This window comes from Mobula birostris, chromosome 1 (assembly GCF_030028105.1).
Source record: "Mobula birostris isolate sMobBir1 chromosome 1, sMobBir1.hap1, whole genome shotgun sequence".
Lineage (NCBI taxonomy): Eukaryota > Metazoa > Chordata > Chondrichthyes > Myliobatiformes > Myliobatidae > Mobula > Mobula birostris.
In genome coordinates, this window is record NC_092370.1 from 158,683,728 (window position 1) to 158,709,751 (window position 26,024).

General features: G+C 45.5%; 1 protein-coding gene across 1 annotated transcript; it reads left to right on the forward strand.

Moving 5' to 3' along the window:
• The first annotated feature begins 2,827 nt into the window (after window positions 1-2,827).
• On the forward strand, window positions 2,828-3,337 carry LOC140207726 (transmembrane protein 229B-like). Its single transcript, XM_072276309.1, has one exon. The coding sequence runs from the start codon at window positions 2,828-2,830 to the stop codon at window positions 3,335-3,337; it is 510 nt and encodes a 169-aa protein (XP_072132410.1).
• Window positions 3,338-26,024: the final 22,687 nt, after the last annotated feature.

The window sequence follows — 26,024 nt, forward strand, 5'->3', positions numbered from 1 at the left end:
CTGCAATAAAAACAGAAGATTCTGGGATTACTCAGCACGTCGGGTAGCAACTGCGAAGCAAGGAGGAATTCAGTTCAATCACCTCTCCTGATCATGTTCGCTCCACGTGAATGCTCCCTGGCCTGCTGAGCATCCCCACAATGCTTCACTTTTTACCTCCGGTTTCTCGCATCTGCAGCATTGTACTTGAGACCCGACTGTGACGCACGTGCAGAATAGTTATCAGCAAGCCAGGTGGGGTCAGGGAGGCAGTCGGGTGAGCGGGTCTGCGAAGGCTACGAGAGACAGAATCTGGATAAGGCAAGAAGGTAATAATGGGGGCCATTCAAGGGAGAGGTGACCAGGTGGAACATGAAGGGGGAGATATCCGGTGGGTGAAGAGCATGGCGTGAAGGGAACCAGGATGGGGTGAGGGTCTGGAGAAGGGAACAACAATGGGAAGACTGGCACAGTTTGGAAGGAGAGAGAGGAACACTAGGGGTGCAGCAGTGAACTGAAATTGGAAAATCCAGTGTTCAAATAATTATGTGGCAGATTGTCATGATGAGACACGTTGTGTTCCCTCATTTCGAGTTCCCACACCTCTCGTGCCTCCTCAGTCCACTCATCACTCATTGGTCCCTACCTCAGCCTCTGCTTCTTCTCATTGTACTGGCTGCTTTCCCTCTCCAGTTGGTCTTGATGCAGGGTCTCGACCTGATGCTGCTTAACAGCCCGAGTTCCTCCAACATTTCATTCTTTGCTCCATCTTACAGTATCAGCAAACTCTTGTGTCTCCACAGTTATCAGTAATGTTCCTGGAGTTGAGCAGGGTGCAGACCCAGGATGCAGCATGGCAACTGCCGATCTGGCCAGTTTTGGAGTCCACACACACTGTGGGCAGTACGGGGGAATAGTGCACTATTACTGCAGCGGGGATCGGCGATTGGGAGTCAACCCCCATTGCTGTCTGGAAGGAGTCTGTACCGTCTCCCCATGTCCACGTGGATTTCCCCCCAGTGCTCTGGCTTCCTCCCACATTCCAAGATGTGCGAGTTAGGGTGAGGAAGTTGTGGCTATGCCAAGTTGGCACCGGTGCATGGCGACAACTGCAGGTTACCCCAGTACAAATTGGACTGTGTTGGGTGTTGACACAAATGACATACTTCATTGTATGTTTCGATATTTTGATGTACAGCATAGAAACAAAGTTTATTTTTAATCTTTAACAGTTCAGGATTGTTTAATGACATTTCCAGTACACAAGTGTAAAGAAGAACAAAATAATTGTAACTCCAAATCCAATGCAGCACAAAAGAAAACACAATCGGATAAAGACCACAATAATAAAAATCACAATAAATATAACCACATAAGACAGCTTCTATGCGTAGATCGATTGTATGTCCATGAAGTGGTACTAGGCACTGTCCATAAGGTGTCTCTGATGGGAAATGATGAAGTGGTGGTGGTGGGTTAGTGGGTGGAGGTGTTGGTCAGCTTACTGCTTGGGAAAAGTTGCTCTTTTGGAGTCTGCTGGTCCTGGCGTGGCGATGGGAGTGGGATCAGGTGAAAAGCTGAGGAACCCCACCAAATGATCAGATGATAATGAGGCCAAATCTTTTTTCACATTTCTTGAAATTTGTTTCCAAGTTTGATCTTCTTCCTCCTTCCTACCAGCAGAATATAGTGCAACAAACTTATCTAGACTGCAGGGCTGCTGGTAGTTCACTCTAAAGAGAAATCAGAGCAACAACGACACAACAAAGACTAAATAATAAGACACATAAAAGGCCTCTGAATGGAAGTAAGTTATTTATTAGGATTTTTTATGCTGCAAATGATCAACATTTGTACCGATGTAATCTCCATGTGTGAGCCAATGGGTTTGTATTTGATAAGGCAAGTTATGCAAAGTTAAAGGACTCTGTTTCTCTGCGATACAAACTGTACCAGTGATAACATAAGCACTTTGTGCCAGCTGTCAGCTAAACAATGGAACCAATGTCATCCTGTCGTCAGTGGCTGTGCACAGAATCTGGGGAGTATATTTCCTTGCTGCCAAGTCTCGTGCAGTGCCTTGTTTTATTGACTGAAGAGCTGGCTGCATTCCTAAGGCAGCATTGCATGGCAGTGTAAATGTAGCCATTGCGAATATATGGGTAATGTTTATCCCGTTCGTGTACACACATGCAAGTACATCCATCCTCATAAAATACTTATGATATATTTGCACTGACATAAATGGGCACATATAAGATTCTGTATGTGCATGTGTGAGAAAAAAGAGAGAGAAATGGCTGAATATTGGCTCTGGTCTCCATTCAGCCCTCATCTTCAAATTAAAATACTTTGACAGCCTCACAACATTAGGTGACTGTAGAGTATTTAATATCTTTGGTTACCATCTTCCTGATAGACTGGGAGTTAAAATGCACGTTGTAGTGTGCCCGTGCTGTTTTAGAGGCTCCCTTTCATGTCCCCGCTTCTCCTCTGCCCTCTAAGAAGCTGCAGGGATGCTCCATTGAAGCTCCACACCATTCCCCGTTCCGATCTGAGCTGTGGTACTTTCCGCTTCTGCTTCTGCTAAGTGCTTCCCTCTCCTCTCTCTCTCTCTCTCTCTCTCTCGCTCACCCGATGCAGATCCAATGTCGGCACAGGCGCTGAGAGCTGATTAATGAGGGGTGAGGGGATTTGGCAGGTTGGTGTCTGCTTAAAAATTAATTCTCTCCGTTTCCAAGGTTGTGCTGACTGCTCTGCCTTCATTTTGTGTAACTGGATCTGTGCTGCCTTTGCAGCTGCATCCCCCTCCATCTGCTTTAATCCCTTCCCTCCACCGGCTGAAGGGATGGCCACAGCTGAGCCCCTGAGTGCCCTCTCTCGGTGGTACCTCTATGCCATCCACGGCTATTTCTGCGAGGTGATGTTCACAGCAGCGTGGGATTTTGTGGTGCATTTCAACTGGAAGTTCCCCGGAGTCACCAGTGTCTGGGCCCTTTTCATCTATGGGACCTCCATGCTGATAGTGGAGAAAATGTACCTTTACCTGAGGGACAGGTGCCGCACTGTTACCCGCTGCCTCATCTACACCATCTGGACCTATATCTGGGAGTTCTGCACGGGCTACGTCTTACGCCAGTTCGACGCCTGCCCCTGGGACTACTCTCCATTTGAGTTTGACTTCATGGGCCTGATCACCCTGGAGTACGCCGTTCCCTGGTTCTGCGCCTCCTTCATCATGGAGAAACTGGTCATCAGGAACACCCTGCGACTCCGCTTCGAGCCCCACCTCGAAGCCGCCTCAGGCACCCTGCCCCCGAGTGGCTTCGTGGCAAACGGCTACCTCAAATCCGACTGAGACCCTGGCTGTGCTGCGATGTACTTTGACCATTAAAGGGGAGGTCATAGGTAGGATGGGGCTTGTGCCATCTCCCCCAGGAATGACTCTGCTGAAATAGCCTGCTGGGAAGGTCGCACCAGGTAAGTTTCAATTAACTTGGAAGTCAGCATTGAGCCGGCAATGTTTCCCAGGGACTGTAAAACCCCGGACTCTTGTCACTAACATGGAACCAAACATGCCCAGAGTACTTCAGGACTCAGGACTGGTCCAGAACGAACCTTGTAGGTTAGGTGCGTAGGATGGGGAAATGTTACGCTGTGCAGTGCAGCCAATTTTCAACTTTAATACCTCATGTCTTGTCATTTATATGGGGCTACCGGCAGCTCAAGGCTTCTTTCCCTTCCCTTCCTCTCCTTTCCAGACAACTCAGTTGTTCCCTTCTCCAGTTTCCACTCCTCAATCCAGCTCCCTCTCTCTGTCAGAGACTTCCACCGAACTTCTGGGAATAGTTAAGGTACCATTTCATTGTATCCATCAGCTGCGGGTCACAAGATCCCCACAGCACCAGGCCTGGAGCCCATAGTGCCAATCCCAGAGAACCTGAATGGGCCTGGCATCAGAGTGATCCATGCAGCAGGCGTCCAGGGAGAAGAACTGTAGGGATCATGTCGGATTTGGTCCTGTCTTCTGATACCAAACCCAGATACAGGAACACATACCCCCTACACTCAGAAATACACATTGATGGGCAAGGACCTGCCATTACTAAGTTGGTACAGTACTGACAGGACTGTCACTGTATAACACTGGGATACAGTACTGCTGGGGATGGGTCTGTCACTGTATAACACTGGGGTACAGTACTGGTGCGGATGGGTCTGTCACTGTATAACACTGGGGTACAGTACTGCTGGGGACGGGCCTGTCACTGTATAACACTGGGATACAGTACTGCTGGGGACGGGCCTGTCACTGTATAACACTGGGATACAGTACTGCTGGGGATTGGGTCTGTCACTGTATAACACTGGGATACAGTACTGCTGGGGATTGGGTCTGTCACTGTATAACACTGGGATACAGTACTGCTGGGGACGGGTCTGTCACTGTATAACACTGGGATACAGTACTGCTGGGGACGGGCCTGTCACTGTATAACACTGGGATACAGTACTGCTGGGGACGGGCCTGTCACTGTATAACACTGGGATACAGTACTGGTGGGGATGGGTCTGTCACTGTATAACACTGGGATACAGTACTGCTGGGGACGGGCCTGTCACTGTATAACACTGGGATACAGTACTGCTGGGGATGGGTCTGTCACTGTATAACACTGGGATACAGTACTGCTGGGGACGGGCCTGTCACTGTATAACACTGGGTTACAGTACTGCTGGGGACGGGTCTGTCACTGTATAACACTGGGATACAGTACTGCTGGGGATTGGGTCTGTCACTGTATAACACTGGGTTACAGTACTGCTGGGGACGGGTCTGTCACTGTATAACACTGGGATACAGTACTGCTGGGGATTGGGTCTGTCACTGTATAACACTGGGGTAGAGTACTGCTGGGGACGGGCCTGTCACTGTATAACACTGGGATACAGTACTGGTGGGGATGGGTCTGTCACTGTATGACACTGGGTTACAGTACTGGTGGGGACAGGTCTGTCACTGTATAACACTGGGTTACAGTACTGGTGGGGACAGGTCTGTCACTGTATAACACTGAGGTACAGTACTGCTGGGGATTGGGTCTGTCACTGTATAACACTGGGATACAGTACTGCTGGGGACGGGTCTGTCACTGTATAACACTGGGATACAGTACTGCTGGGGACGGGCCTGTCACTGTATAACACTGGGATACAGTACTGCTGGGGACGGGCCTGTCACTGTATAACACTGGGATATAGTACTGGTGGGGATGGGTCTGTCACTGTATGACACTGGGTTACAGTACTGGTGGGGACAGGTCTGTCACTGTATAACACTGGGTTACAGTACTGGTGGGGACGGGTCTGTCACTGTATAACACTGGGATACAGTACTGCTGGGGATGGGTCTGTCACTGTATGACACTGGGATACAGTACTGCTGGGGGTGGGTCTGTCACTGTATAACACTGGGATACAGTACTGGTGGGGACGGATCTGTCACTGTATAACACTGGGTTACAGTACTGCTGGGGACAGGCCTGTCACTGTAAAACACCAGGGTATAGTACTGCTGGGGACGGTTCTGTCACTGTATAACACTGGGGTAGAGTACTGCTGGGGACGGGCCTGTCACTGTATAACACTGGGATACAGTACTGGTGGGGATGGGTCTGTCACTGTATGACACTGGGTTACAGTACTGGTGGGGACAGGTCTGTCACTGTATAACACTGGGTTACAGTACTGGTGGGGATTGGGTCTGTCACTGTATAACACTGGGATACAGTACTGCTGGGGACGGGTCTGTCACTGTATAACACTGGGATACAGTACTGCTGGGGATGGGTCTGTCACTGTATAACACTGGGATACAGTACTGCTGGGGACGGGCCTGTCACTGTATAACACTGGGATACAGTACTGCTGGGGACGGGCCTGTCACTGTATAACACTGGGATACAGTACTGGTGGGGATGGGTCTGTCACTGTATGACACTGGGTTACAGTACTGGTGGGGACAGGTCTGTCACTGTATAACACTGGGTTACAGTACTGGTGGGGACGGGTCTGTCACTGTATAACACTGGGATACAGTACTGCTGGGGATGGGTCTGTCACTGTATGACACTGGGATACAGTACTGCTGGGGGTGGGTCTGTCACTGTATGACACTGGGATACAGTACTGCTGGGGATGGGTCTGTCACTGTATAACACTGGGTTACAGTACTGGTGGGGACAGGTCTGTCACTGTATAACACTGGGTTACAGTACTGGTGGGGACAGGTCTGTCACTGTATAACACTGAGGTACAGTACTGCTGGGGATTGGGTCTGTCACTGTATAACACTGGGATACAGTACTGCTGGGGACGGGTCTGTCACTGTATAACACTGGGATACAGTACTGCTGGGGACGGGCCTGTCACTGTATAACACTGGGATACAGTACTGCTGGGGACGGGCCTGTCACTGTATAACACTGGGATACAGTACTGGTGGGGATGGGTCTGTCACTGTATGACACTGGGTTACAGTACTGGTGGGGACAGGTCTGTCACTGTATAACACTGGGTTACAGTACTGGTGGGGACGGGTCTGTCACTGTATAACACTGGGATACAGTACTGCTGGGGATGGGTCTGTCACTGTATGACACTGGGATACAGTACTGCTGGGGGTGGGTCTGTCACTGTATGACACTGGGATACAGTACTGCTGGGGATGGGTCTGTCACTGTATAACACTGGGTTACAGTACTGGTGGGGACAGGTCTGTCACTGTATAACACTGGGTTACAGTACTGGTGGGGACAGGTCTGTCACTGTATAACACTGAGGTACAGTACTGCTGGGGATTGGGTCTGTCACTGTATAACACTGGGATACAGTACTGCTGGGGACGGGTCTGTCACTGTATAACACTGGGATACAGTACTGCTGGGGATTGGGTCTGTCACTGTATAACACTGGGGTACAGTACTGCTGGGGATGGGTCTGTCACTGTATGACACTGGGGTAGAGTACTGCTGGGGACGGGTCTGTCACTGTATAACACTGGGATACAGTACTGCTGGGGATGGTTCTGTCACTGTATAACACTGGGATACAGTACTGCTGGGGACGGGTCTGTCACTGTATAACACTGGGATACAGTACTGCTGGGGATGGGTCTGTCACTGTATGACACTGGGATACAGTACTGCTGGGGATGGGTCTGTCACTGTATGACACTGGGATACAGTACTGCTGGGGACGGGTCTGTCACTGTATAACACTGGGATACAGTACTGCTGGGGATGGTTCTGTCACTGTATAACACTGGGATACAGTACTGCTGGGGACGGGTCTGTCACTGTATAACACTGGGATACAGTACTGCTGGGGATGGGTCTGTCACTGTATGACACTGGGATACAGTACTGCTGGGGATGGGTCTGTCACTGTATGACACTGGGATACAGTACTGCTGGGGACGGGTCTGTCACTGTATAACACTGGGATACAGTACTGCTGGGGATGGGTCTGTCACTGTATGACACTGGGGTAGAGTACTGCTGGGGATGGGTCTGTCACTGTATAACACTGGGATACAGTACTGCTGGGGATGGGTCTGTCACTGTATAACACTGGGATACAGTACTGCTGGGGATGGGTCTGTCACTGTATAACACTGGGGTACAGTACTGCTGGGGATGGGTCTGTCACTGTATGACACTGGGATACAGTACTGCTGGGGACGGGTCTGTCACTGTATGACACTGGGATACAGTACTGCTGGGGATGGGTCTGTCACTGTATGACACTGGGATACAGTACTGCTGGGGATGGGTCTGTCACTGTATAACACTGGGTTACAGTACTGGTGGGGACAGGTCTGTCACTGTATAACACTGGGTTACAGTACTGGTGGGGACAGGTCTGTCACTGTATAACACTGAGGTACAGTACTGCTGGGGATTGGGTCTGTCACTGTATAACACTGGGATACAGTACTGCTGGGGACGGGTCTGTCACTGTATAACACTGGGATACAGTACTGCTGGGGATTGGGTCTGTCACTGTAAAACACTGGGGTACAGTACTGCTGGGGATGGGTCTGTCACTGTATAACACTGGGGTACAGTACTGCTGGGGACGGTTCTGTCACTGTATAACACTGGGATACAGTACTGCTGGGGATGGGTCTGTCACTGTATAACACTGGGATACAGTACTGCTGGGGATGGGTCTGTCACTGTATAACACTGGGATACAGTACTGCTGGGGATGGGTCTGTCAGTGTATAACACTGGGATACAGTACTGCTGGGGATGGGTCTGTCACTGTATGACACTGGGGTAGAGTACTGCTGGGGATGGGTCTGTCACTGTATAACACTGGGATACAGTACTGCTGGGGATGGGTCTGTCACTGAATAACACTGGGATACAGTACTGCTGGGGATGGGTCTGTCACTGTATAACACTGGGATACAGTACTGCTGGGGATGGGTCTGTCACTGTATGACACTGGGGTAGAGTACTGCTGGGGATGGGTCTGTCACTGTATAACACTGGGATACAGTACTGCTGGGGATGGGTCTGTCACTGTATAACTGGTACAGGTGAGGACATATGTGTTTCTGTGCAGCTTTGAGTCAGTGGCAGAGCTCTGGCAAAGTGGACAGGAGCATGAACGATGTGGCAAGCAAACCACTGGGAGTATTGAGTGGAGAGGCGGGAACGCGGGCGTTGTGATTAGGAAGGAGGAGACAGAGACTGGAGCAGTGAATGAATAAGAAACTAGTGAGTGGGGTCAGTGAATGTGGGCGGCGAGGGAGCCGTGAGGAATGGGGCTGTGGGGAGCTAAGGACAGAGATGCAGGTGTAATGCCATGTGTATCTTTAACCAGAGGTGGTTATGTATGACAAGACAAAACACAGTCTTTGTGAGTGTCTCCTGGAGGAAGACTGGGGTTGTAAATCCTGCCCACCCTGCTGAAGGGGATGCACTTCTGGCTCATCCAGTGGGTGCAGATCTAGTAGGAGGTGCCTGTACTCTTTAAAGGTTGATGAAGGAGAGACAATATAAAATGCTTTTATGAGCATAGTCTGGCTGCTTCTGTGGAGCATGTTATCCTGGGTGGGGTGTTTCCAACCTGTGGTCACCAATTCAAAATAAATGATCCATGACTGAAATGATATGAAACGTCTTCATCCAGTTTTCTACATAAGGATGCTAGATAGTTGCGGAGTAAATTCAAGACAAGTTGCTGGACTTTTGGATGTTGAGGAAATCAGGGGATGTGTGGTTGATGCTGAAAAGTGATTCTGAGGTAGAAGATCAGCCATTTACCGGCACAATCGGCTGAATGGTTCACTCCAGCTCCTGTTTATGTTCTTAATTGAGTTGTTGAGACTGGTGTTGGCAGGAAAGGGACGTACTTAACAAGGAGAGAGGGGTGATGTGTTGGCTGAGTGCACGGAGCAAGGGAAGTAAGTCATGTAGGAGTTGTTCTGCCAAGAATCACGTTCGGATGTGATGCCCTGTATCTGCACAGGATTTTGGCAGCTCTGCACATGTTGCCCGCATCCCTATATATACCTCTCCAACCTCATGTGGACTGAGTCCTGGGCTGGTCCTGAGCTCAATGATCCTAGGATGCTTTGTTGTTCAAAGTCACCCAACAGACATAAGGGCACGGGACTTTGCGTGTCAGTGACAAGGACTGCCGTCTCATTGTTGACTGAATTCATTGAAACCCACCGGTGTGATCCTCCCAATCAGCATTTCTGGGAGTGCTGGCAAAGCCAAGGGAGCCTTACTCATGTCAACCGGCCATGTCCTGGCAACAGCCCTTGCTTGTGATGAGAAGTCCCACCCATGACCTGTCCCTTTTGTTTGAAGCACACTGTTGGCATTTTCAGTCATTTTTGTTTTGGGGTTTATTTGCATTCACCAGGAAACCAGCAAAGAACAAGAACATATTTCTTTCCAAGCTTGGGGCTCAGAATCCATGGACCCAGCTTCTAAGTCAGGAAAATAATAAGAAAAGAGAAGCTATCCAATATTGGTCTCATACTTCATTATGAAATAAAGGAAGTACCTTATAATAAGGAACCAGCGGCAACTTCACCTCTGCTTTCTCTGGTTAAAATGGTAGATTGGTGTTGCAATGCATAGTTAGAGTCCAATCTTTATATTTGAAGACTTTTTGCCGGCTTAGGATAGCTGTCCTGTCAAATCCAGCCAGGCAATGAGTGGGGGTCAACCAACTGTTCCTACCCTCATCGGCACGTCATTTCTCACTCTGTGCACTTTAGAGATTTTTCAAGTTAGACCATCTCTGGCAATGTTCACAGGAAGGAGGGTTCAGAAACTAATTTAAAAATAATTCAGCTACTTGAGTGCGTATTATGAAGTACTGTATATAATTCTCCTGAAAAGTTCAGACCACGTCAGTCGAAATTCTTCTAACCTGAAGCTCAATCTAAAAGATATTGCCTAGAAATTCCTTCAAGTAACTCCAAAAGAAAAAAAAACAGCACTGTGTAGCTGAAAACCAGACTTGAATAATGAGTGCTCATTTTTGGGTGACTTAATGCCCATCAAGAAATTTGACTCATGAATTTTTGATGGAATTTCTATTCATGTGAGCATCTTATCCACCAGCAGGTCAAGCATCAGGCAAAATTCACCTCCAATGTGACTGATTTAGTAGAAATCATGAGTAGAAAGGAACTGTCGGTTCTCTGACAGATAGGTTTTACTAACTGTTTCCCTTGGAACTAATCTACTTAAAGGGTTTGTGTAAAATCACCCTTGTCTTTGTTTTCACAGACATCTGTGAGCTTCTGCAACCATGAACCTTGCTTGTGGACTGGACTGCTTTGCCCATAGAGGTCACCATCACCTTGTTAGTCTCAGGATCATTCCCGGTTACTGCTTCCGCTCTCCTCCGCATCTCACTGTTGCTATTGATGAATGCATTGGAAAGGTCACCCAATTTCCATGCTGAAGGGGAGAATCATGGAAACACGGAAAACTTACGAATGATGTGGCCTTTTGTCTAACTATGCCTGTGCCTGATCCCAGTGTCCAGCACTATGTGCAAGTCAGAGCACTTCAAGAACACAACTAAGTAACATTTCAATATGATGAGGATTTCTGCTTCTACCATACTTTCAGGCAGTGAGTTCAGACCACTCTCTGGGTTTCCTCGTCATCTCCCCAGTCCTCCTACCAATTACTTGAACTCTATGTTATTTGTTTTTTGACCCCTTTGATAAGGGGAATAGATCTTTGCTCAAGGATCTATGAAGGATGACATTATTTTATACAGCTCAGTTTTGTCTTCCCGTAGCTTCTTTAGTTTCAAAGAAAGTGCCTGTGGCTTATTCAGTCATTCCTCATAGTCACAATATCCCATTCCTGGCCAGCATCCTTATAAATGTGCTGTGCATCAATCCCAGCTCAAATCGTTCCTGTTACGTGACGAGAACTATATCCAGTACACTTCTAAGCTTCATTTAATATCAAAGAACGTATACAGTGTACAACCTGAAATTCGTACTCCTCACAGACATCCGTAAGACAAGAAACCCCATAGAATGAATGATAGGAACAGTGGAGCCACGAACTCCCCTCTCCCCACCTTGTTCCAATTACTTACGTCCACAGAAAAGGACAGTACAGGCACAGGCACTTGCTTGCATTGCATGCTTCCCTAATGTGTAGGTAGTCAGTGATTGTACCTGTGTTGTATTAATCCTTATGAAAAACTCCCTGGTAATATCCTACCATGACCACTTGGCTGTAGCCCTTGTGGATACTTGTGGCTCCCTTGTCCTAAGAAAATGCCTCATCCTTTCATGAACCTGCTAAGCTCCCTTTGAATGTCTGCAAGTACCATCTTAGAGTCAGTGATAGAAAGATACAGCACAGAAACAAGCCTTTTAGCCTACCGAAAATGGCAAGGGTGGCAAGCATCAATATAATCCCATTTTTTTGCCCGTCATTTTTTAATCACCATTCCCCCTCCCCTCCCCAGATTATATAATTCACTGGCAATTTACTGTAGCTAATTAACTTAGCAACCTGCATGTATTTGTGGAAGGGAAGAGAGAACAAGCAAACTGCACACTGACAGTAGCTGAGATCAGGAGCGAACGCTGGTCTCTGGTACTGTAAGGCATCAGTTTCACTGGATCCACAACTGCACCATCACCTTCTGGCACTGCAGCATCCATTCATTAAGCAGCTACACTCTGCCAGCTGGTAGAAGTTTCTTCTTGTTGTCATATGTCCCTTTAGGAGTTGTTTGCCAAGGTGGCATCCACAAGGTTTAAAGTTGGCTTTGGTGAGAAATAGTTCAGGAGTTGCACCGAGCTAAAACTGACAGTGCAGTTTTACACAGAAAATTCCAACAGTACTATTCTGTGAACCTCGCAACTGAACTTGTAAGCTTAATGAGGCTTTTATAGAAACAGTGTTATGATAACTCTACTCTTTTATCTTTAGAGGGTGGTAAGGTAATATATAGGTCTAGGTTTTGACAGATGTGAGTACAGGCCTCAGGGAATACTCCATTGTTGTCTTTCAAATGAGTTTAAATCAAAGTCTTGTGTGCCTGGCCATTAAATAATCCACGGCTCTATTTAAGGCTGAGCTAAAGAGCTCTTCACAATGTCTTAGTCAATATCTTTCAGCCAAACTCACAGATAAGTTATCTGGTCATTGCCACTTACTGTCTGTCAGACATTGTTTATAGAATGGTTGCTACATATCCAAATCAGAGCAGTGACCATGCTTGAATAAAAGAGGCATTTAACTTAGTTGAAAAGAAAGGGTAATTTTCTGGGTTAGATTTGTATTCCTTGGAACATAATAGAATAGGTCAATCCAGTTGAAAGAATTTGAAGGAGAAACCAAAGAAAAAGTATTTCCCCTGCTGCATAAGATCATGACTTAGACTTTTATGAATTTGTTCAAGGGAAGTGGATGTCACTGGATTGTCTACCTCTGATTACCCTGACCTGAGGGGATACAGTAGTCAAGAGCAAACCATGTTGACTGCATGGACAGGGTAGTAGACAGAGGGAAGCTGTTCCCAATAGTAAGTGGTTCACAGACATAGCCTTGCTTTTTTAAACTTTGGGCAAAAAATACAAGGAAATATCATTGTAATTTTTTTTAAACACCGTGAGTGGTTCTGATCTGGGACTCATTGCCTGTTGGAATAGTGGAAGCAGTATCGATCAGGATTTTCACAAGGGACTGGTGGAAATGGACCTGACTGGAATGCTACATTTGCAGCTGGCAATGACCTGATAGGCTATAAGAAAACACTTTACACACAATGTACTGTGGTACCTCCACCCCACCCCCCTCTTCCAGCAAAGGCTGAGTCACTGAATATGCAGCAATAGGTAGAGAAAAGGGGAGACTTTGAAGATGAAGTAAATGGCAGCCATGCAAAAATGAAGGCTTTTCAGTTGGTTGGCTTTGACTAACCTAAGCAACAGAAGTGATAAAGTTTACTGCATGCCAATACTTGTCTTCTGCTCAGAATAGAAAACAGCCCCTAAACTAAATAGATTTAGCCAGGCTGTATCTCCGAATGGTTTGAATGTGGTAAGGAATCATTCTCAGGATGATATTTAATTTGATCCGAAGTTTTCTCTTCTCTATCTCTATGATGTGGACCCATGTTGTGTTGAGAAACAGCTAGGAGTCAGCACTGGGATGAAGTTATTAACCTGGGCAGAGCTGTACCTCTGAAGTTGGAGATAATTAATTTCTAAGTAGAATTCTTAGGAAATAATCCCATCCAGGTTGTTTAAAAATCATATCTATAGATTCAGCTGGTTGGTGTCAGTGTTCATAATCCAGTCAACCATCCTCCCAGCCCTTCTCATCTGTCCTTGTCAGCACATTGCTATTTCTTTTTATTTTTGTCTTATTCAATTAACTGCTTTAACCTGAAATGCACTTAGGGAATTCGCTTTCCAATTCATTCATGGGATGCAGACAAGGCCAATTTATATTGGCCATCCTGAGTAACCTCTGCGAGGTGGAGAGGCAGCCAGTGGTTCCCTTGTTTTGGTTAAATTGGCAACATCTGCATTATTTGAGGGAACCAAAATGTTTGCTTCTGCATCTGGCCTGATAAAGTGCAAAGAGGTGGCACTGTTGGTTAAAACAAAACGCCAGAGAAAGCTTAGAGCTTTGTGTGGATTTTACAGCAGCCTAATCTGGAGTTTTAAAAATAGGTTTTGGCCAATTCCATTGCCATTTGAGTTACAAAAAATCTTGTAAATTTAGAGTGCTTTCAGTCAGATTCTGTGGTCTAATATGGCCCAAAAGCAATCACTGACCAGCCACAAGTGTGGCAGAAGCCATAAGTAATAATCCCCTTGGGGAGTCTCAGATTGGAGGAAATCTTGCTTCCAAGATAACTAATGAGCTCAGCATGCTGCCTGCATTCCTTCTATCCTTTAAACTGGTGCTGCTGCTGACACATATTTCCAGAGTACTCAATACCATCCCAAATGCACTCTGTCCATTTTGAATCATTGTTGCCAGGGAATCCCACAGGTCATTGGAATATCACCCTTTATGATGAGAGTCTGAAAACATATTTCAATCTCTCTCTGGGTCTACAGTAATCTCTTGTGACAGAAATCAAAAGAGTCTGTTCCAGAAAGGTCTGATATCAAGCATGTGAACAATAAGGTCTATGCTCTGGAACAGACTCAGTTTAATTGAGACCTCAGTTCTGAAGATGTTGGCCTGGGTAAGGATGCCGACATTAATTTACTTTCTCTGATGACATAGTTGGAGGATTTTATTGAGATAACACTGGGGCTTTTTCTCTGCAGTATTATCAAGGTAATTGGTGAAGGTAGTCCAAAGAACAGGGATCATTGCTTCCTGATGAACCCCAAGCCTTGGGCCAGATTTGAGGTCTTAATTTTTAAAGACTCCTTTTCTCAAAAAACCAAAGGCTTGTGTTATAATACTGAAGGATTGGTGAATTACAATACTGGCATATGCTTTCGCTGTAAAATCACTCTCAAAGTGTGAAAATGTTCGTAGAGCCTGCCTTGCACACCATCTACAAATTGTCAACCAAGGGAATTAACTGATTCCATTTCTGAATAGTAAATAAACAACTAGCCACCTCTAGGTTCTGAATTAGTCCTGTGTGGCAAGTACTAGATTCGGCTGCAAGTCCAGCATGCAGACAAAAATTTGTCCTTTTGCATAATGCCTCATAGCAAAAATAAGCTATGAGCAACTAAATTAGATATTGAACTGTTTTGAAATGTTTCTTTTCACCGGTAACTATGATTAACTTGAGATTGGGGCGGTTATGTAGTTTTATTCTGAAAGCCCCAGCATCTTCTGGCTGGTCTAGTTTTGGTCTAACACCAGGAACTGATGGATATTATAAGCAAGAAGCTGAAGGTGCTGCTTGATGCCTGAGAGATCATGAAAGTCGACATCCTGTTCAACCGCCGGCTGCATAATGAGACAAAGGCCATGGTGAGAGGTGTCTGCAAACCAATAAGGTTGGCACGTTCACAATGTTCATTGGAGATCTGGACAAAGTTGTCAACCTGCTGTTGACCCTTTTTGACTGGAGTTGTGATTTACCTTGACATCCTGGAGGACGGCACCTCTCCTGACAAGCAGGTATGTAGCTTTGTGTCTTTCCATCCTCTGGAAGGCTTCATCATCTAACATGAGGGCAAGTAATGTCTTTGTATTATTAGTTGATGCAGTTAGGACATTGGACCAGCAATCCAAGGGCTTGAGGGATGTGCTCAAATTCCACCATGACAGCTCCAGTATTTGTATTGAATATCTGGATATGAAACAGGCGCTTTGAGCAAAACTGGATATAAATAGATTGCCATTGTAACCCAAATGATTCAATACTGCCTTTTAGGAAACAAAGCTTATTATCCATGTCCAATCCTACACCAATATGGCTGAGCCTTAGCTGCACTTGAAGCAGTCTTAAATTTGTGGTAACACTTCAGTATGGAGACACCAAGGAATGGAAAATCACACCAGTAATCCCCAAAGAAAGTCTGATCAATTGCATTACAATTAACAATTTATGCTCATCAACTCCAGTTCCTGGTTGTAATCATTTTCACTGCCCAACAAATTATTAACTGCTGTTAAATATTAACTGAAGTTATTCCAGAGGTGCAGTTTTGTTTGACATCCAGGTGCCTAGTGAATCTAGCTGTGAGAGTGAAAATGATAATTACATTTATTCATATTTATACTCTGAAGTTACTGAGATCTATGAACTCCAGTGATAGAAGGGAGATCTAAATTGGTTGACAGTAGTTCTCAGTTTTCTTTAAACGCATATATATTTTTTAAAAATCACCACTCAAAATCCCATGAATGGAAGGCAGCATCTTCAGAAGAGCACAGGTGAGAATAACATGAGATTATGATAACAGTGAACAACCTGGAAATTCTAGTTTACACTAACATTGCGAAGATTATTTATGGCTGAGAGTGCTTATGAATGGCTTTGATAAACTTAGTATATTCAGCTTTTGCATTGGGCAAACAGATGGCAGAGAGGGCATCTTATTTCACAAGAGATTTGTACTTTGTTTTTCTTGCAGTGTAACCTTACTCAATCACCAAAGTCCCTTACAAGATGCAAGAAAATACTGAAGAGCAGAATGGAATATGGAAGTGTTTGACACGTTTTCAAACTACCTGAGAGATGACAAGCTCCTTGAGAAAATTAAATGACCCTAATCACGGAAAAGATGGACTTGGAGGACAAGGTTAGGCTGAAAAGCTGTCGGGTCCCTTGGAGCATCAGCCAGTTAACTACAAACAGAAGCAGAAACTGAAAGATTTTAAATAACAAAACATTGACATGGTCATCGTGAGTACCTCCTTTAATTCTGTTGATACGTGTGGTATAGCTAGGTCTGTCCACTACAGAGTAATCACTTGAAGAATTGAGGCTTTGGGCTCTGAAATTAAGTGTTCTGCAGAGAACTGAGATCCGTCATGAAATGATTAGCACATTTAAACTGCTGAGGATTCTGACTGGACTGTATTAGTTATAATACGGTTGAAGTTAAAGTTGAACAAATTTAGGATTTTTCTTTAGTGCATCAGAGGCTGACAGGAGACGTGATAGAAGAATTTAAAATTAAGAGGCACAGAGAGAGTAGATAAACAGAGTCTTTTCCCAGGTGGAAGTGTCAAATACCAGAGGGTGTAAGTTAAAGGTAAGGAGCGAAAAGTGTTAGGAGGTACAGGTATGTGAGCTGAGTTTTTGTTTATACAGAGTGGCAGGTATCTGGAATACACTGCCAGAGGTAGTGGTAAAAGCAGATACAATAACAATGTTTAAGAGACATTTAAACAGACATGTGAAGAGGCAGAGTTTGGGGAATGCAGGCAGATGGGATTAGTTAGATTGGCCTCATGGTCAGATGGGCCAAAGAACCTACTCCTGGGCTGTACTTTTCCGTGTTTTAATTATCAACACTTAACATTCTATTTCACAGCTAATGCCAAATCCCACCAGCTGGTGTGAAGAGAGTGTAAAAAGAAACTGCTGCATAACTAGCTCTGAACTACTATTTAGCACTTCTCCACAAAGGTGTAAATATTATTTTAGAACATGGAACAGTCAAACATAAAATTAGTTTTATTTTTTATTTCTTGTTTTATGCTTAGACAGAGCAGAAGATGTGTGTCACAGAACAGATGCCCACATTTGACTAAATGATCTTTCCTCTGTGTTACAGGTTCCATGTTTGGCATTCTAAATCCTCAGAGGACAGTACTGCTCTTCAAGGGAATTGGACAATTTCTTTTAACCATAATAGTTTTGCTTTCAAAATTGTTTGATTTTATTAAAGAGTAAAATATCTAATTTATTGTGGTGAGAGTGGCGATAATCTTAGAGCCAAATACTGAAATGGAACTTCTGCTCTGAATTACATAATACATATTGGCAAGGCGTATTTTTCAGCAGAGAGAACTTTTCTCTCACAAATCACTCATATTGGTCACTTTCTGCCATTAACTTTGATTCTGGAGGGTGCTTCTCAGTTGCTGTGATTTCCTGTACAATCAGAGAGAAAGTTGAAAGATTTAGTCTTACTTTGCCTATTCTACTGCACTGAAAAACTCAATCCTCATAAACAATAGAATATTCAACCAGGTTGGGATTGGGGTGACAATGTTGTGGTGTTGCACAAGAATGGTATGGGTCCCACAGCCACCACTTTTACAGTTCCTTATAAATTGTGTTACAGTTTCTCTGCCATTCTGTTAAAATATTTAGGTCAGGCATTTTCTTTATCTGTCAGTTACTTACAACCAATAAATATGCTGAAGCTACAACAGGTCTATTTGTATGCTGACACAATGAGCATTAGGGAATTCAGGATTCCCACACAAATGTACACAAAGTCCCGAATTTTCTGCGAACTGGATATCTCCAGTGGAAAAATGCTAAATGTCTAGAACTGCTTGGCAGTAACATTGTGAAACTTACCTGCTGAATATGCACCAGGTTGTACCTGTCACATGTTTAACAACTCTGACCTGTTGGCAGCAAGGCGGTTAAAGAGAAAGGCATGTTCCAAGCAACTTTTAAAAAATAATTTGAGTTGCCAAATTTAGTTAAATAATTCTATACTGTTTTCATTATTCTGAAGAGGTTTTTGTAGTGTGGCTGATTTTCAATAGTCCTGGTTTGGGTGGCATAACAGACCCACTACCTCACAGCTCCTCAGACCCAGGGGTTCAATTCTGACCTCGGGTGGAGTAGTCATGTTCTCCCTGTGAACCCATGTGTTTAGCTTGGTTCCTCCAGCTTCTCTCCATCTGCAAATTGTGCTGATCGATAGGTTAACTGGTCACTGTGAATTGCTGCTAGTATGAGGTGAATGGTAGATTCAGTAGGGGATGGGGGGGTGAAGTGTAGAGAGAGTTGAAGAGAATGCGATGAAAATGAAGTAATGGGATTGATGTAAGATTGGTGTAAATTGATGGCTGATGGTTCAGTAACCTTCAGGAGGGATGATAAAACCACAAGTTTGGGGTGAAGAAATCATCATTCCCAGAATTTGCAAGTTCTTTTTTTTTTTCCAACCTGTAAGATGTTGCCAACTATAAAGACACAATTTTCAACTCCATTCACAGCTCTTTAGAAAAGAAATAGCCTTTTCTGTACGTTTCAAAATCAAGGCAATAGTATTGGTTGGGCAGATAAATAGCAATAGTATTTGTGCTACACAAGTGCCAGGCAATGTACATTCCCCAACAGACAGAGTCTAACAATCTTGATGTTTAATAGTATTGTCATTGCCAAGACCCCCCATCCCCACCACCTTCTAAATTTTAGTTATCACTTGGACCAGAAACTTAACTCAGGGGTTCCCAACCTCTTTTGCACTGCGGACCGGTTTAATATTGACAATATTCTTGCAGACTGGCCGACAGGGAGGGCAGGGTTTTCAAGTAGGGTTGCCAACTTTCTCACTTCCAAATAAGGGACAAAAGTAGCAGTCAAGTACAGGACACTTGTGTTTACCCTGAGAAAGACTACCATAACCATGAAGCCTTGCACAGGCACCTGTGTGCATACATGACATGCATATACGTGTACGTGCCGATTTTTTTCTCTACAAATCAGTTTTGGCTTAATCTTCCCAATTTTGTTAAGTAAAACTACACTGTACATACACTATTTCTACTTTATACAAGCTGTGTATTTATCATATCATTCCTGCTTTTACTATATGTTAGTGTTATTTTAGGTTTTGTGTGTTATTTGGTATGATTTGGTAGGTTATTTCAAGATCAACAGTGCGTGACAGGGAATGAGGAAAGGTGCAGCTGACTCATGTCGCCAAATCATATCGTTTCCTCGTGGCCCGGTAGCACATGCTTTGCAGCCCGGTGGTTGGGGACCACTGACTTAACTGCATCACCCACATTGGTGCTATGGGTCGAGGAGAAGACTTCTGGGTACTAATCTACAGTGAATAATTCTACACGCAGCTTTGAAGGTTCTCATCCACAATTTTCAAAGAGCAAATCAGGAGTGTGGTGAAATACTCTTCACTTGCCTGTATTAGCGTAGTTCCAACAGCAATGAGAAAGCTCGGAATTTGAATTGGAGTTGCTTTATGTCACATGGACCAAGTTACAATGAAAAGCCCGTCTTGCGTACTGCTCATACAGATCAGATGCACAGTGCATTGAGCTATAACAAGGTAAAGCAATAACTTTCGATGGTGCATTGATAAGGGTCAACAGGGACATGTTAAGTTTCTTTAGTCTCCTGAGGAAGCAGAGGTGTTGGTGAGCTCTCTTAGCTGTGACATTATGTGGTTGACCAGGGCAGGCTATCGGTGATGTTCACGCTGAGGTACTTGAAGCTCCCAACCCTCTCAACCTTAGCACCGTCAGGTGAACAGCAGCAAGTGAACCACGTCCTTTCCTGAGGCCAATGACCAGCTCGTCTGCTTTACAGACATTGAGGGCAAGGTTGTTGTCATGGTACCTATCTTCTTCCTGTACTGTACTCTGGCTTGTCATTATTCGAGATTGAACCCACTCTTTGCAAACTTGTTGAACAGAATCTGGCCATGCAGTCATAAGTGAACAGAGAGTAGAGTTGGCAACAGACTAGGGGCTTGTGGAGCAGTGTTTAGCAGAACCTTGGCAGAAGTGGGGCTGACTGTCCCTAATGATTGTGGTGTGTTGGTCAGGGAGGAGAGGATGCAGCTGCAGAAGGAGAGGTTGCGACTTCATGATAATGTGTCTGCCCAATTGGTATTCCAGGCATTCACACCACCTGGGCACTGCAGCTTCAGTGTGTACCATCTACAAAAGGCAACATTGTTGGTGGATAGCATCTCCTAAATCCATGAACACCAAGAGGACAATGCAGGCAGGTGCAGTGGGAATACATCCATCTTCAGGTTCCTCTTCAAGACCCACACTGTCCTCATTTGGAAGTATGGCATAGTGGTTTCTTTAACACCATTGGAGCTAAATCCTCAACCCCAACCCCAACAGTCACCAGAGGGACAACAATGATTCAAAACCACCTTTATAGGACAAGTAGGCTTGGCAATAAATACTAGTCATAACCAGAAAAACTATAACACAGAAACAGGCTCTTTGGCCCATCCATCCAGTCCATTCCAGACCATCTAAACTGCCTAGTCCCATTGACCTGTACCCGGACCATAGTCCTCCATAGCCCTCCCTTCCATGCACGTATCCAAACTTCCCTTGAACATTGAAATCAAAATCGCATCAACCACTTGACACTGGCAGCTCATTTCACATTCTCGGAGTGGAATTTCCCCTCATGTTCCCCTTAAACCATGACCTCTAGTTGTAGTCTCACCCAACCTCAGTGGAAAAAGCCTGCTTGAATTTATCCTATATATTCCCCTCATACCTCTATCAAATTTCCCTTCAATCTTCTACATTCCAAGGAATAAAGTCCTAACCTATTTAACCTTTCCCTATAACTCAGGTCCTCCAGTCACATCGACATCCTTGTAAGTCTCCTCTGTACTCTTTCAAGCTTATTTACGTCTTTTCTGTTCGTAGGTGACCAAAACTGCACACAATACCCCAAATTAGGCCTCACCAACATCTTAGACAAATTTGACGTAACATCCCAACAACAGTACTCAGTACAGGTACTTTGATCTATGAAGGCCAACGTGCCAAATGCTTTCTTAATGAACCATCTCTGTGCCTACTTCTTTGGCAAGGACTCTCCTCCCATCTTCAACCCTCCTCCTCTTCTTGGACACCCCCCTCTGGTCTTCTGCCTGCTCTGGAACTTTTCATTGTTAAGTGCCGACAAGACATCAACCATCTCGGCTTTACACTCCTCTCTCCAAATCAAACTTCACTCCCTCTGAAGTGCTACTCTCCACTCACTCCGTACTATTTCCAGCCTCACCATCAAACCCACTAAGGGGAGCGCTATAGTGGACTGACATCTACCTTGCTAAATCCAGGCAACAATTCTCAGACACTTCCTCTTACTTAGCCCCTGAACAAGACCCCTCCCAGGAGCACCAGGACATTGTCTTCTGCACCATCACCAACCTCATCAACTCTGGAGATCTCCCATCCACTGCCACCAACCTTAGGGTTCCCTTTCCTTGTACCTCCCATTTATACCTCCTACCCAAGATCCACAAACCTGAATATCCAGGTAGACCCATAGTTTCTACTTGCTCCTGTCCCACTGAACTTGGGTCTGCATACCCCAACTAAGTCTTACACCCCTTGGTTCAGTCCCTTTCTACCTACATCCATGACACATCCATCTTTTTGAACTTTAAGTTCCCTGGCCCTGATCGACTCATTTTCACTGTGGGTGTTCAGTCCCTATCCCCCATCAGGAAGGCCTTAAAGCTCTCCATTTCTTTCTGGACAACAGACCCAACCAGCTCCCCTCCACCACCACCCTTCTGGGTCTGGTGAAACTGGTCCTCATTCTCAACAATTTCTCCTTTGGCTCCATCACTTCCTTCAAACAGAAGGTGTAGCCATGGGCACTCTCATGGGTCCCAGCTATGCCTGCCTGCTTGTCGGCTACGTGAAACAGTCCATCTACCAAGCCTACACTGGTGTCACTCCCCCACTTTTCCTTCGCTACATTGATGACTGCATTGGTGCTGCTTCCTGTACGCATGCTGGAGTGTGTCAATTTCAACAACTTTGTCTCCAACTTCCTCCCTGCCCTCAGTCCCTCTCTGACACCTCATTCTCCTTTCTGTCTCCTTCTCTGGAGATTGAATATCTACTGATAACTTTTATAAACCTACTGATTCTCACAGCTATCTGGACTATAGCTCTTCCCACACTGTCACTTGTGAAAATGCCATCCCCTTCTCTCAGTTCCTCCGTCTCTGCTGCATCTACTCTCAGGATGAGGCCTTTCATTCCAGAACAGCTGAATACCCTTCTTCACAGAAAGGGGCTTCCCATCCTGCACCATCAATGCTGCCCTCAGTTGCATCTCTTTCATTTCGTGCATATCTGTCCTCACCCCATCCTCCCGCTGCCACACCAGGAGCAAGTTTCCTTGTTCTCACCTACCATCTGCACCCAGCACGTAATTCTTGGTAACTTCCACCATCTCCAACGGGATCTCACAACATAGCGCAACTTTCCCTCCACACCCCCCCGCCCCACTTTCTGCTTTCCGCAGGGAGCACTCCCTACGCAACTCCCTTGTCCACTCATCCCTCCCCACTGATCTCCCTCCTGGCACTTATCCCCTTGCAAGTGGAACAATTGCTACACATCCCCCTATACCTCCTCCCTCACTACTATTCAGGGCCCCAAACAGTCCTTCCAGTTGAGGAGACACTTCACCTGAGAGACTGTTGGGGTCACTTACTGTGTCTGGTGCTCCCGGTTTGGCCTCTTCGTAGATTGGGAGACCGCTTCGCCGAGCACTGTTGCTCTGTCTGCCACAAAAAGTGGGATGTTTCCCGTCACCACACATTTCAATTCTACCTCCCATTCCCATTCTGACATGTCAATCCACGGCCATCTCTACTGCCACGAAATTCCGGTAACTGACCCCCTCTCCTCTCCTCTCCTTCACCATTCTCCATTCCCGATTCCCTTTCACACCTTCCCTTCTTACCTGGCCATCACCTCCCTCTGCTATTTCTCCCGTTCCCTTTCTTCCAAGGACTTCTATCTTCTCCTATCAGATCCCCTCTTCTCCAGCCCTTTATCTCTTTCACCAACCAACTTCCCAGCTTCACCACCTCCCCGCTCCCGGTTTCACCATCGGTCCTGATGAAGCATCATGGCCTGAAACATCGATGGTTTACTCCAGGAGTTCCCAACCTGGGGTCCATGATATTGGTCAACGGCATAAAAAAGGTTGGGAACACCTTGAAGACTCTTTTCTATAGATGCTGCCTGGCCTGCTGAGTTCCTCCAGCATTTTGTGTGTGTTGCTTAAAGAACCTATCTACTTGTGACACCACTTTCAGTGAGTTAATGACCTGTATTCCCAGATCCCTTTGTTCTCCTGTGCTCCTCAGTGTCCTACCACACACTGTGAGAGACCTACTCTGGTTGGTCCAACCAAAGTGAAATACCTTGCACTTGTCTGTATTAAATTTCATCTGCCATTTTCCAGCCCATTTTACCCATTTAGTCCAGATCCCGCTGCAAACACAGATAGCCTTCGCTACTGTATACTACACCCCCAGTCTTGGTGTCATCTGCAAAATTGCTGATCGAATGAACCACATTATCATCCAGATCATTGATATGGCTGACAAACAACACTGGACACAGCACCAATTCCTGCAGCACTCTGCTAGTTTCACAGGCCTCCAGTCAGAGAGGCAACCATCTACTACCACTCTCTGGCTTCTCTCGCAAAGCCAGTGCCTAATCCAGTTTACCACTTCATCTCCAATGCCAAGCAACTGAACTTTCTTGATCAAACTTCCATGAGGGACCTTGTCAAATGCCTTGCTGAAGTCCATGTAGACAACATCCACCGCCTTGCCTTCAACAACTTTCCTGGTAACATCCTTGAGAAACTCTATAAGCTTGTTCAGACATGACCTACCACACACAAAGCCATGCTGACTATCCCTAATCAATCCCCGTCTATCCCGCTGCTGTCTGTAAGGAGTTTGTACGTTCCCCCCCGTGACCACATGGGTTTCCTACAGGTGCTCTGGTTTCCTCGCACAGTCTAAAGACGTACCAGTTGATAGGTTAATTGTAAATTGTCCTGCGATTAGGCTAGGGTCAAATGGGGGATTGATGGGTGGCATGGCACGAAGGGCCAGAAGGACTTATTCTGCACTGTGTCTCAATAAATAAAGAAACAAACAAACAGACAAATGAATGAAAAAAAAATATATATATAGTCCCTTAGAATACCTTCCAATAACTTTCCCACTACTGATGTCAGGCTCACTAGTCTATAATTCCCTGTTCTTAAACAGTGGAACAACATTATCCATTGCCCAGTCCTTTGGTACCTCACCTGTCACTAAGGATGATTTAAATATCTCTGGTAGGGCCCCTGCATTTTCTGCACTTGTCTCCAAAGGAACACATAATCAGGCCCGGGGGATTTGTCCACCCTGATATGCCTCAAGACAAATCACCTACTCTTCCTCCTCTGTAATCTGTAGAGGGTCAATGACCTTGCTGCTACTTTGCTTCACTTCTAGACTGTGTCCTGATCCTGAGTAAATACAGATGCAAAAATTCCATTTAAGATCTCCCCCATCTCTTTAGGCTCCACACGTATATTACCATTCTGGTCTTCCAGAGGACCAACTTTGTCCCTTTTGCTCTTAACATATCTGTAGAAGTCCTTAGGATTCTCCTTCACCTTGCCTGCTAAAGTAAGCTCATGTCTTCTTTTAGTCCTCTTGATTTCTTTCAGTAGGATTCAACAGGTGATTTAATGTCAGAGAAATGTACACAATTTACATCCTGAGATTCTGTTTCTTCGCAGACATCCACGAAAAGAGAAGTGCCCCAAAGAATGAATGATAGTTAAAACATTAGAACCCCAAAGAACCCCCACCAATTCCCCCTCCCAAGCACAAGCAGCAGCAACCCCACCAGCAAAAAAGCATCGGCACCCTCCAATGAGCACTCAGGCATGCAGCAAAGCATCAGTAAAGACACAGACTTTCAGTACCCCAAAGGCTACACTTTCACTCGATAATTCAACATAGCACAGGCTCTCTCTCTCTCTCTCTCCTTATAAGGGAAAAAGAGTCCTGTTTCACAGCGAGAGGGGAAACATAACTAACAACGCGTTGATTTATGATGTTAAAAGTCTGTTGTGTTGCTTTTTTCGAGCTCTGCACCCAGAGAGTTGGCAACAGAAAGGTGCAGCTCTCTGGACTCACAACCCCCGGCAGCTAACCCGCTGCTCCCGATGTTCCGCGTTCTCCCGCAGCGCTTCAGTCGGGGGCACTGGCCTGGAATCAGCACATCTCCAGAGACATG

Coding starts and splice junctions, on each gene's coding strand:
- LOC140207726 (XM_072276309.1), top strand. CDS start 2,828: ATGGCCACAGCTGAGCCCCTGAGTGCCCTCTCTCGGTGGTACCTCTAT.